The sequence below is a fragment of the Salpingoeca rosetta genome (genome assembly GCF_000188695.1).
Source record: "Salpingoeca rosetta unplaced genomic scaffold supercont1.13, whole genome shotgun sequence".
NCBI classification, from domain to species: domain Eukaryota; class Choanoflagellata; order Craspedida; family Salpingoecidae; genus Salpingoeca; species Salpingoeca rosetta.
The window spans coordinates 297,234-309,136 of NW_004754921.1; the positions used below are offsets into that span (position 1 = coordinate 297,234).

An 11,903-nucleotide genomic window follows, 5' to 3' on the forward strand; every position below is an offset into this window, starting at 1 on the left:
CAGCCATGTCCAAGATGCTGAAGATAGGCGGGGTGTGGGTGTCCTTTCCGCACAACCCTTACGACTTGCAGACAGCGTACATGAACTCTCTCATCCAAGCCTTGAACGAGGTGATTGTGTGTTGTGTGTTGTGGACGACTTTACATTGCACACAATGTGTGTTGCTTGGTCAATGTTGTCGCGGAACGTCGATGCAGTGCTTGGCTTGTTCACACCAAGATACGCATGTCAACACGCGCACGCACACGCACACATACATCTCCACACGTACTCACATCACACACACATGTGCTCACACTCATGTTCTTGCACATGCTATTGAAGGGGAAGAATGCGATGCTGGAAAGCCCAACGGGTACGGGCAAGACGCTGTGCTTACTGTGCGCCAGCCTTGCGTGGCAAGAGCAATTTACAAAGGCCCTCACAGCACAGGCGGAGGAGGATGCAGCCAAGGCCAAGGCTAAAGCAATGGCAGCGGGACTGGGTGGAGGCCAAGGACCGCATCAAGGTTGGCAAGCGAGTGGCACTGGATATGAGCAGCAGCACCAACAACACCAGCCAGGCAATCCCGCACAAGGGTTTACCCCGCAGAAGCCCAAAGCACCCCGAATCATCTACGCCACGCGAACGCATTCGCAGATTGCGCAGACCATTGCCGAGCTGAAGCGCACATCGTACAAGCCAAATATCTGCGTTCTTGGCTCCCGCGAGCAACTGTGCATCAACCCCGAGGTCTCCCGCCTCGACACAAACGCCGCGAAGACAAGAACGTGCCGCCACAAAGTCGCCAGCCAGTGAGTGTGTGTGTGTGTGTGTGATTGGTGTGTGTGTGTGATTGGTGTGTGTGTGTGTGTGTCTATGTGTGTGTGTCTTTGTGTGTGTCTGTGTCTGTGTGATTGGTGTGCGTGTGTGTGTGTGTGTGTGTCTGTGTGATTTTCGTGTGTACGTGCGCGTGTTTGGTTGTGGAGGAGTTCCTTTCTCTTGCGCACCACGGCTTTGCCAATGTTTGGCCCCTAACCTCAACACACACACCTCGGTGCACTTGTGCTTTGCGTGTGTACCCTGTGGTCTGGTCTGTTCTGTTTGTTTCAGGGAGTGTTCGTATTATTTCCAAGTGCCAAAAGGGAAGAAGGATCTTGCTGATCACGGCATCGCAGATATCGAGGTGCGCACGTGTGTGTGTGCGTGAGTGCGCCTGCACGCGTGTTCATGAGGACGTGTGTGTGTATGTTGTATTGTGTGTGATACTGTTGCGCGATCGTGGGTCCGCGGACCCTGCTGCTTGCTTGATTTGCTTCAATTGCTCAGCCCCTCGACACACACACACACACACACACACACACACACACGCCAGGATCTTGTGAAGATTGGGCGGAGCGCGTCGTGCTGTCCGTATTATCTGGCGCGGGACGGGCTGGAGAGTGCACAGCTCGTCTTTGTTCCGTACAACTACATCCTCAACTCTCGCACGCGGCGCAATCAGCGCATCGACGTCGAAACTTCAGTGGTGTGGTTGTGTGGTGTGTTTGTTTGAAAGAAGTGATGTGCACATGTTCACATACATGCTTGCTTTTTCACGTGTACATTTACACGCACACACACACACACACTCTCTCTCTTCCCCACCTCGCCACCCTCCCCACCACACACACACACACACACACACGCGCGCGCGCGCACACACACACACACACACACATTCAGGTGATCCTGGATGAGGCGCACAACATCGAATCCGTGTGCGAGGACGCGTCGAGTTTTGATCTCTCAACAACAGATCTCGCAGCCTTCAGTAACGAGCTTGCACGGGTCCGTTGTTGTTGTTGTTGTTGTTGTTGTTGTTGTTGTTGTTGTTGTTGTTGCTTGTACCTCTTGTATTGCCAGTGCTTTGAATCATATGGCAGTGTGTCACCGCTGTGAAGGGCCCATGTGTCCACACACACTCGCTCACACACCAACCCCACCTGCTGGTCCAGCTGAGCACGGCGGATGCGGAAGTGCTTGGAGAGCTGACGGCGGACGACGCGAAAGCGCTGCACAAACTCGTACTGCAGATTGAAGAGAAACTCGATGCACTCCCCGTCAAGATCGGAGGTGTGGTGATGATGATGATGATGATGATGATGATGATGATGATGATGATGATGATGATGATGATGATGATGATGATGATGGTCGTGGTGGTGGTCGTGGTGGTGGTCGTGGTCGTGGACGTGTGATGAATGTGTGAAGTCTTGCTCCTACCCGCTAGCACAACACAGCCACGCGCACCTCAACAACTCACTGCACCGTTCTTTTTCTGTGCATGCGCTTGCGTGTGTGTCGGACAGCACCCATGCAGCGGTCTGGAGACTTCATCTTCCGCTTCTTTGAAGGGCTGAACATGACGTTTGAGACCGTCCAGGTGATCCTGCCCAAGGTCGAGCAGGCAGCAGACGCCGTGGGAGCACTCAAAGTACGAACATACACAGAACAGAGGGGGTTGTTGGAGTGATTGGTGGCGTGCAGTTCCGGATACGAATACGCCTGTGCGCATGCACGTGCGTCGCACATGTGTCCACAGTTGCGTCACTCTCTCCTATCGCCTTCACAAACACGATCACCTCCACAGCTATCAACACAACCAGCGTCACCTCCATTAATACCACTACCGTCACGCTACAGAGTTCGCGCTGCCACCTGTCCAAGTTTGCGGACATCCTGCGATTGCTGTTTGGCGCGGAGACGAAGGACAACTTGGCCATGATCCGGCAGTACTATTACGTGAATGTGTCAGAGTCGAAGCGACAGCAGCAGCAGCAGCAGCAGAGCGGGTGGGCGGTTGCTGCGCCCGCCGGGAACCCGCGGACCATCAGCTTCTGGTGCTTTACGTCCTCGTTTGCAATGAAGGTGGGGTTGATACGGGAGGGGTGGATTGCGCATCGGAGCAGTATGTGTTTGTACGTGCGTGTGTACGTGTGTGTAAGTGCGTGTGTGTGTATATGTGTGCGTATGCATGTGTGTGCATGTGTGCATGTGTGTGCGTGTGCATGTGTGCATGTGTGCATGTGTGTGCGTGTGCATGCGTGCGTATGCATGTGTGTGCGTGTGCGTGTGCGTGGTGCCATGTGCTCACTCCATGCCACATCAACGACCTCCGTCAACACAGAGTCTGATCCAGGACGGGGTGCGGTCTGTTGTCCTGACGAGTGGAACCCTCTCCCCTCTCGACACATTTGCAGCGGAGCTCATGGTGTGCGCGTGTGTGTGTGTGTTTGCATGTGTGTGCGTGCGCGTGTGTGCGTGTGTGCACATTCTATTGTGAATGCACATCACTTCCGTGCTTCCCTTGGTTTCTCAACATCACGTGCGCGTGTGTGCAGGTTGACTTTCCAATTCGTCTCGAGAATCCGCACATCATCTCGAAGAAACAGGTGGGCAACAACATGTGCGCATACATTCGTGCGCGCATGTGTTCGTGTCCCCTACTGTTGCACTGTCCGCCTTCTTCTTCACACGCCGGCCACCACCACCACCACCACCATTACCAGGTGTGGGCCGGGGTGCTGACGTGCGGCCCGCGCGGACACGAACTCAACGCGTCGTACACAACACGCAGCTCCCCAGCGTACCAGGCAGACCTCGGGAACGCAATCGGTATCGGAGATGATGATGATGATGATGATGATGATGATGATAGGTGGTACATCATACGGCTTTGTGTATGCTCGAGCACATGAGCAAAGTGTGCTTTTGTGCACAACTACTGGTGTGTGTGCGTGTGTGTGTTTCTCATCCTCTGCCTCCTTGAACTGCGACATTGTGTTTCAATGTGCGTGTATTTGTATGTGTGTATGTGTGTTTTTTTTTGTGTGTGTGTGTGCGCAACAGTCAACTTTGCCCGCGTTGTTCCCAAAGGCCTTCTCGTCTTCTTTCCCTCATACGGTTTCATGCGCCAATGCATCGAGGTGAGCACGATGGGATGGATGGATGGCTGGCTGTTTGTGTTATTGGATGGCTGTTTGTTGTATTGGATGGTTGGATGCGGGTGCTGTCTTGTCGACGTGAATGCGTGCGTGTCATTTATGTGTGTGTGTGTTTGACTGACTGCGTGTTGCTGTATGTTTGACCCGACTGTTACCCACGCATCCCCACTTGCCCGTCTGTGCGCCGCACCATCACCGCCACTGCCACGAACACTGATATCACGGCCACCATTCATGTCGTTACTGTCACGATCATCATCGCCGTCGCCGTCAGGGGTGGCAGCAGAGCAGCGGTCGCTCAATATGGGATCAGATTGCAGAGTACAAAGTATGGCAGTCGCTCCTACACTGACACGTGTGTGTGTGTGTGTGTGTGTGTGTGTGTGTGTGTGTGTGTGTGTGTGTGTGTGTGTGTGTGTGTGTGTGTGTGTGTGTGTGAGTTGTGTTTTTTAGCTGACATTTGTGGCGTATCGCACGCACTTGTTGCTTGTGGCAAGATGATCATCACAAGCCAATCACGCCCGTTGTTGCTCACACCCATGCGCATCTGCGCCGACACCAGAAACCGGTGGTTGAACCACAGAACAAACACGAGTTCGTTGCTGCCATGGAGGTGTTTTATCAGCAGTTGAAGGAGCCGGACGCCGGTTCCGTTTTCTTCGCCGTCTGTCGCGGCAAGGTGCGCGAGAAACAGGACGAAGGCGGGAGGGGGGTCAAGGAGTTGTGTTGCGGTGATTGCGTGTGTGCGTGTGTGTGTGCGACTGCATGCACCGATGGGCGACATTGTCGTGGGACGACCGAATCCCTCTCTTTGTGATGGCTCATCTGGCCGCAATTGTACACCACCACACACACACACACACACACACACACACACACATACACACACCACGATACACACACACACACCACGATACACACCACGATACACTCCCCCACCCCAACCCCCTTCCCCTTCCCTTCCTCCCCCTACCCCAAATTCTTATGCACCAGGTGAGCGAGGGTCTCGACTTTGCGGACGAGAACGGGCGGGCAGTTATCATCACGGGTCTGCCGTATCCAGCAGCCATGGACCCACGCGTGCTGCTGAAGAAGAAGTTTCTGGATCGCATGAAGGCGCAGGGCACAATGCGCCTCTCGGGCCAGCACTGGTACTCCACGCAGGCAACGCGCGCCGTGAACCAGGCCATCGGACGCGTCATCCGGCACAGGAAGGACTACGGCGCCATTATTTTGGCAGACACGCGTTTTAAGCGCACGCGGAATCAGCTGCCGGCCTGGCTGCGCGCGCACGTGCAGGAGTTTAGGGATTTCGGAGAGGCGCAGCGAAGCGTCCGCACGTTCTTCAACAACGTGCCCGTGTTCCGCGATGAAGACCCGTCGACTTCTTCATCGGCATCAGCAGAGGGTGGCGTGATGGGCGGTGCGGCAGCGGCTGCAATGAGCGGAGCGGTGGGAAGTGATCTGTCAGCACCAACAGCGACAACAACAACAACGCGTGTGCGACTCAGGAAAAGCGCCATTCCTTCTCGTGGTGGGACAGCAGGAATTTGTGCGGGTGTGCGTGTGCATGTGCGTGTGCACGTGCGTGTGCATGTGCGTGTACCTGTGTGTTGATGTTGAAGAGGCTTTGGGTGTTTGTTGACTGCGCTTGTACACGTGTGTACGTGTGTGTATGGTTGTGGGCCTGCTTGTTGTTTGAGTGGCACGAACACATCCTAACAACACCACCATGCCGCGTTGTACATGTGCACTGCAGGTGTTGTTGCGTACGATCACAATGACGACGACGGCAGCGCATCGAAACTCCTTGGCGTGAAATCACTCAGCGCAAAGCACACCTCACTCACCTCGCTCACCTCCGCAAAGGTGTGCCCCTGATGTCTCTTGTCAGGTTGCATTATGTTGCCTGCGTTGATGTTGATTTGGTGGTGTTTGGATGAACATGGAATGCTTCCAAGTGCTGACGGTGATTGTCTTCGATGATTGTGCCTCTCTTACCACAACCACTGTCACCATCTTCCCCTCAACCACATCGACCACGACCACAGCCAAGCAATGTGAGCGTGGATGCACCGTACAAGGGATTGAATGCAACGGTGGGCACGCTCGGCGTTGCACGGCGGGGCGTCGATGCACGCAAACAAACTTCGTCGTCATCGTCATCATCAGCAACGCCGAAACCATCGTTAGCATCAATCGTTGAAGCGTCATCATCATCGTCATCATCGTCATCATTGTCATCATCATCAGCGTCGAGCGACAACACATCCAAGTGTGTGTGTGTGATGTATGCATGCACAGGGTGTTAATTCTTGTATTTGTGTGTGTCAGTGTTTGTTGTGTGCGCGAGCACGAGCGCTCACTTGTGCATGTGTCGTCTCAGGTCTCACGTGTCCTGATTGTCCTGTTCACCGCTTGCGTGTTCGACATCGTGGATGGTTTCGTTCAGGACCGATGTACACGTGCGCAAACGCGCAAAGAAGCGCGAGCTGTTCCAAAGTGCCCAGAAGTTCAAGAAAGTCGAAAACGCAACCGGGTAACTGAATCGACACGCATGCGGCGTTTTGTACGTGTGTGTGTACGTGTGTGTGTGTGTGAAGTAGCGAGCTTGCGTCTGCCCCCTTGATCTCTCCGGCATTGTGTGCACTGTTGCCTGCCATCGTCTCAACCCACGCACCTGCCTCCTCCCTACCTCACACACACACACACACACACACACACACACACACACACACACACACACACACACACACACACACACGTGCACGCACACACGTACACACGCACGCACGCACGCACACACACACACGCACGCACGCACGCACGCACACACGCACGCACACACCCTCTCTCTGTGCGGTGCCTCAGCGAGGATGCGCGGGAGTACTTGGCGAAATACGTCAAGCAAGTCAAGCGGGAGTGTTCGCATGACGTGTACGTGGCATTTGCTGTCGCAGTCAAAGCCTTTCAGAAGGTATGCATGGGTTTGCTTGGGGTTGTGGGGGTGGTGTGACATGCGAATCAATTTGTACACCGATGCGCAACGTCCTCCACTGCACTGTTTCACACACACACACACACACACACACACACACACACACACACACACACACACACACACACACACACACACACACACACACACACACACACACAAACATACACACCACCACCACGAACATTACCACACAGGAAGTGGCGCAGACGAAGAAGTTTTCAACGGCGCTGCCCGCCATCGCACGCGAACTGAAACGATTGTTTGTGGGCGAAACACAGTATCTCCTGTACAACTTTGATGCGTGTCTGCCGGCACCGCAGCGTGTCAAGTACAAGGAGCTATTGCGCAACATGCCGTCATGATGTGATGTGATGTCAATCGGTCCGTTCAGAGTGCACTGTAATGTAATGTAACAACATCATGTAATGTATTAAGTGTAATGGGCATGATCCCCCTCACAACGTAACACGAAAGGAGTCAACCAAATCAGCACGCATGTGCTTGCGTCGGTCGAAAAATAATAATCAAAAACAAACAGGGAATAATGGGCAATGGGTGTTCAGCGTGGGGCTGCCGGGGTATATAACATCACTTCACATGGGGTGCAGGTGCAAACAGGTTTCACAAAGCACTAACTCTCCCCTTCATCGTCGTCCTCCCAGCTGTCACTGTCGCTCAGATCGCTCCCACTGTTGTCGTCGCCTCCATTGTGCTCATCATCGCTCGGCATCACCCACCCGCAATCGTCTTCATCATCGCTGTCGTGTGCCGCATCAGGCGTCACCTCATCGTCCACCAGCCGCCGACACCTCTCAACCTCCCTGTCAGCGGCGTCGATCATGGTCTGCACCATCGTGCACCCGTTCTCGTGCCGCTCGTGTGACAGATGATCAAACTCTTGTTGAAGCATCTCCTCTATCTCATTGTACGACATGCCCTTGCAGCGCCTTCGCGCCAGTCGACGCTTCAGAACGCCCCAAACCTTCCTCATCGGCTGCAGCTCGCACACGCTTGGCGGCGCGAACAGGACTTGGTGTCCTTGCTCTTCTGCAAGCGTCACCACCGTGGCCTTCATGTTGTTCTGCACCCACTCTCGAAGCCGCTTCATAAGGTGCTGTCGAGTTTCTGAGGCGTGCACGGGCTGTCCACGCTCTTGAAGCGCCGTGATGATGTCTGGCTTGCTCATCTTCCATGGCTTGGGGGCGCTGGCGGGGAGAGTGCTGTGGTGCGATGCGTTGTCCATGATGATGAGCGAGGGGGACGTGAGATTGGGGAGGAGGTGGTCTCGAAACCAGGCAACAAAGCTGTTGCCGTTCACTGCACTGCGGAGGATATCGTGATGACTGACGCTGGACTTCTTCTTGGGCGTTTGTTCTCGTCCTTGCCTGTGTTCTTCAGCGCCTGTATCACCGGGCACATCAGCAGCTACGGTGCCTGCCTCATCACCATGTTGCTCGTGCTGTTGTTGTTGTTGTTGTTGTTGTTGTTGTTGTTGTTGTTGTTGTTGTTGTTGTTGTTGTTGTTGTTGTTCAGGGCAGGAGCGTCGATTGTGCCCTTGCTGGCCACAGTTCTTGCACCGATACCCACGCTTTGCCTTCTTCTGTGCGGGTTGCTCCTGATGTGTTGACAAGGACGCTGGGCCTGGATCGTCAGCACCGTCCACTTGTGGTACCGTGGGTGTGGGCGGTAGCTGAAAGGGTGGCAGGTAGGCGAGGGCCGGTGACAAAGGCTGCTGCTGCTGTTGTTGTTGTTGTTGTTGTTGTTGTTGTTGTTGTTGTTGTTGTTGTTGTTGTTGTTGTTGTTGATTCTGCATCTGTCGTTCAGCTGTTGCTTGTGCCTTCGCTTTGCCAGCACCGGGGGTGAAGATGCAGCACGTGCCGGGAACAACGTTGGCCTCCGCTTGTGGCGAGGGGGCGGCTGCTCGGGGATCTGGTCCTTGAATGGCCAGCGCAAAGCACCAGCCACGCCCAGAGCACACGTGCGCTGTGTGCTTGTCGTGGTCAGATCCTGGATCGTATAAGCACATGTGGCCTTGACTGGCGTGCTGATAGACGTAGGATTCATCCAGGTATACCTGCAAAGCACCACAAGCACGGGCAGTATGGTTAAAAAATGAGTTCCAAGGAAACAAAGTAGAAAAGCAGAATATCAAAGGTGGAATCGCACACGTGTGCACATGAGAACAGACAGATAGACAGATAAACAGACAGACGGACAAACACACACGCACATGTGCACAAACACACGCACGCACGCACGCACGCACATGTACACAAACAAACAACCAAACAGACAGACAGACACACACACACACAGACAGACAGACACACACACACACACACACACACACACACACACACACACGAGCAACACGGCAAGCAACTCGCCTCGCGAAGGCGTTCGTGGGATGGAAGGGCTCGGTTCTTGAGGAGCACGGCCAAGTAGTCTGCGATTTGATCAAGCAGCTTGGAGGGGAGCTCAGTCTGGGCGCAAGGGTCTCGCTTGAAGCCTCCGTGCTTCAGATACTTCTGGGTCGCCCGCAATGCCGCCTTGTAGTCCTTGTCGTCGTAGCCCCCAATGGGCGACTTGGCCACCGTCACATGGCCGGCATTGATGAGCTTCTTCAGCAAGTGCGTGGCCGTGACGCTGGTTTGCTTCGCTCGGCACTCGTGAATGTATGTTTGCACAAACGTTCGAACGCGCTGGGTTGTGGGGATGCGTCGCTTCTTGGGCTTGCGATTGCCTGGCTGGTTGGCCACTGGCACAGTCAGTGCGCCCTTCTCCTGTCGCATGAAGTACCACCGCCGATACAGCTCGCTCACCCGTGCCGGCGACCCTAGCCCAAGCAGTCTCGACGCTTCCGATGCCACATTGCGGCTCTTGTTGTTCTGCATCGCCTTTCTGTTGCTCGGCATGGCGTCCAGCTTCAACTGCATGCACAGATGCAGAATCAGCAACACGGTTTGGTCGGTCCAGACGGATCTGCCACGCATTTTGCTGACGCGGGTACAGCCTTCACGCAGCGAGCCCTCATCCTCTTTGCGCGGGACCCTCTTTGATGCTGTGCTCCCTTCTTGTTTCCTGCTCGCCTTTCTCCTTTGCAGAGTGCGTGCCACTGAAGGAGGGCTCTCGGGTGGTGGTGGTGTGGGTGGTGCGAAGTCCTCATCGCTGCTCATCTTGCTTGGGTGGTTATTGGCGCAATTTTAATGGCGCGCAAACAAAAAGTCAAAGATTCTTGGTATGGTTTCGCTAATTGTTTTTGACAGGAAAGCACACACACACACACACACACACACACACACACACACACACACACACACACACACACACACACACACACACACACACACACACACACACACACACACACACAAACAGACAGACAGACAGCACACACACGCACACACACAGGCACACATGAGGTTATTTCGCCCATCAGGGCTTCCAGGTGATGGTTGCGATTGCTTTGTCAATGGCGCGTTCAAACGCACTTTCGTCCAGCCCAGACTTGTGTGAGGCTTTGAGGGCAGCAAGCTGTTGTTGTTGGTTTGGTTGTGTTGCAGAGAGAGTTGGGGGGGGGGGGATTGGCGCTGGCATGAATGGGTTGTTGTTGGGTTGCTTGATGCAGAGTGAAGGATGCCAACAGCACACGCACACACACACACACAGACACAACACAACACAACACAGCACAGACACACAGACGCACACAGACACAACACAACACAACACAACACAACACAACACAACACAGCACAGCACAACACAAACACAACACAACAACACAACGCAACGCAACACAACACACACACACACACACACACACACACACACACACACACACACACACACACACACACACACACACACACACACACACACACACACACGTGCGCTGACCTGGTCAACGAGACCGGAGAAGCGGCGCCTTGCTTGCGGATGGTCGGCAACAGTGGTGATGGCTTTGATGGCAGCGAGTACAACACTCGACGAGGAGTCGCGCAAGAGCGGTGGGAGCGTATCAGTGACGCCCGCACCCATGGCGGCCTGCTTTCCCTCTGTGGTGATGGCCAGGCTGCCGTGGTGGTGAAGGGGAGGGGAATGGGACAGGCGAGAGGTGCGGTTGGGCACAAAGTCATGTGCAAGTGCGTATGAGAGAGAGAGAGTGTGTGTGTGTGTGTGAGTGAGTGAGTGAGTGAGTGAGTGAGTGAGTGAGTGAGTGAGTGTGTGAGTGTGTGTGTGTGTGTGAGAGTGTGTAGTAACAAGTGGGCATGAAGGGGAGGGCAATGCCTCCCGCACAGACAGACAGACAGACAGACACGCACACCCACCTCATGATTGCGCCTGCGCACTGTGCTCGCACGCGCGGGTTTGCATCTGAGAGGAGGGCGAGAACAGCGGGCACAGCGCCAACAGCAACGCCCTGGCGCTTTCCTTCGAGGGGAAAGCTGCAACACACACACACACAGATGAGCACACACACACACACACACACACACACACACACACACACACACACACACACACACACACACACACACACACACACACACACACACACACACACACACACACGCACATGGATATGAAAGGAAGGCAGGCAGACAGGAGTACCCACGACCACAACAGCACGGCTGTACCTGAGTCCTGGCTGGTTATGGCGGCGGCGGCGGCGGCGGTGGTGGTGCCGCTCATGTTCAACATACTTGCGTGGCGTGCCTTTGCTTGTTTGACATTGCCACAATATCCTGACGTAGGGTGCCCCTCCACACACATGTACATGCACACACATGCGCACACACACACACACACACACACACACACACACACACACACACACTGCAGACGGCGATGACGAGGATGGCGATTGCGTCAAGCTGACGGAATACGAGGGCAACTACTACCAGAGACGCACATCCTGCAGCTCGGAGTACGAC

The 11,903-nt window shown here is 54.6% G+C and overlaps 3 protein-coding genes across 3 annotated transcripts in view; 1 reads left to right on the forward strand and 2 right to left on the reverse strand.

The window, feature by feature from the left end:
• Positions 1 to 7,508, forward strand: part of PTSG_05489 (uncharacterized protein) — a 7,694-nt gene extending 186 nt beyond the window's left edge. The window contains exons 1-20 of the mRNA XM_004993302.1: positions 1 to 110; positions 325 to 794; positions 1,093 to 1,165; positions 1,355 to 1,507; positions 1,705 to 1,809; positions 1,977 to 2,094; positions 2,331 to 2,455; positions 2,665 to 2,889; positions 3,149 to 3,232; positions 3,363 to 3,413; positions 3,531 to 3,636; positions 3,871 to 3,947; positions 4,240 to 4,293; positions 4,528 to 4,644; positions 4,959 to 5,499; positions 5,725 to 5,834; positions 6,017 to 6,240; positions 6,418 to 6,504; positions 6,837 to 6,942; positions 7,161 to 7,508. The exon at positions 1 to 110 is cut by the window's left edge and continues 186 nt beyond it. Coding sequence (XP_004993359.1) covers positions 6 to 110; positions 325 to 794; positions 1,093 to 1,165; positions 1,355 to 1,507; positions 1,705 to 1,809; positions 1,977 to 2,094; positions 2,331 to 2,455; positions 2,665 to 2,889; positions 3,149 to 3,232; positions 3,363 to 3,413; positions 3,531 to 3,636; positions 3,871 to 3,947; positions 4,240 to 4,293; positions 4,528 to 4,644; positions 4,959 to 5,499; positions 5,725 to 5,834; positions 6,017 to 6,240; positions 6,418 to 6,504; positions 6,837 to 6,942; positions 7,161 to 7,328 — 3,099 coding nt within the window. The 5' untranslated portion in view covers positions 1 to 5 and the 3' untranslated portion in view covers positions 7,329 to 7,508. The remainder of the gene's footprint in view (positions 111 to 324; positions 795 to 1,092; positions 1,166 to 1,354; positions 1,508 to 1,704; positions 1,810 to 1,976; positions 2,095 to 2,330; positions 2,456 to 2,664; positions 2,890 to 3,148; positions 3,233 to 3,362; positions 3,414 to 3,530; positions 3,637 to 3,870; positions 3,948 to 4,239; positions 4,294 to 4,527; positions 4,645 to 4,958; positions 5,500 to 5,724; positions 5,835 to 6,016; positions 6,241 to 6,417; positions 6,505 to 6,836; positions 6,943 to 7,160) is intronic.
• Positions 7,349 to 10,142, reverse strand: PTSG_12326 (uncharacterized protein; the record flags this gene model as incomplete). The annotated part of the gene is made up of 2 exons (XM_004993303.1): positions 7,349 to 9,040; positions 9,402 to 10,142. The coding sequence occupies 2 exons, from the start codon at positions 10,140 to 10,142 to the stop codon at positions 7,598 to 7,600; spliced, it is 2,184 nt and encodes a 727-aa protein (XP_004993360.1). The 3' UTR covers positions 7,349 to 7,597.
• Positions 10,143 to 10,401: 259 nt separating this feature from the next.
• Positions 10,402 to 11,670, reverse strand: PTSG_05490 (uncharacterized protein; the record flags this gene model as incomplete). Its single annotated transcript, XM_004993304.1, has 4 exons — positions 10,402 to 10,500; positions 10,867 to 11,041; positions 11,298 to 11,343; positions 11,607 to 11,670. The coding sequence occupies 4 exons, from the start codon at positions 11,668 to 11,670 to the stop codon at positions 10,402 to 10,404; spliced, it is 384 nt and encodes a 127-aa protein (XP_004993361.1).
• Positions 11,671 to 11,903: the final 233 nt, after the last annotated feature.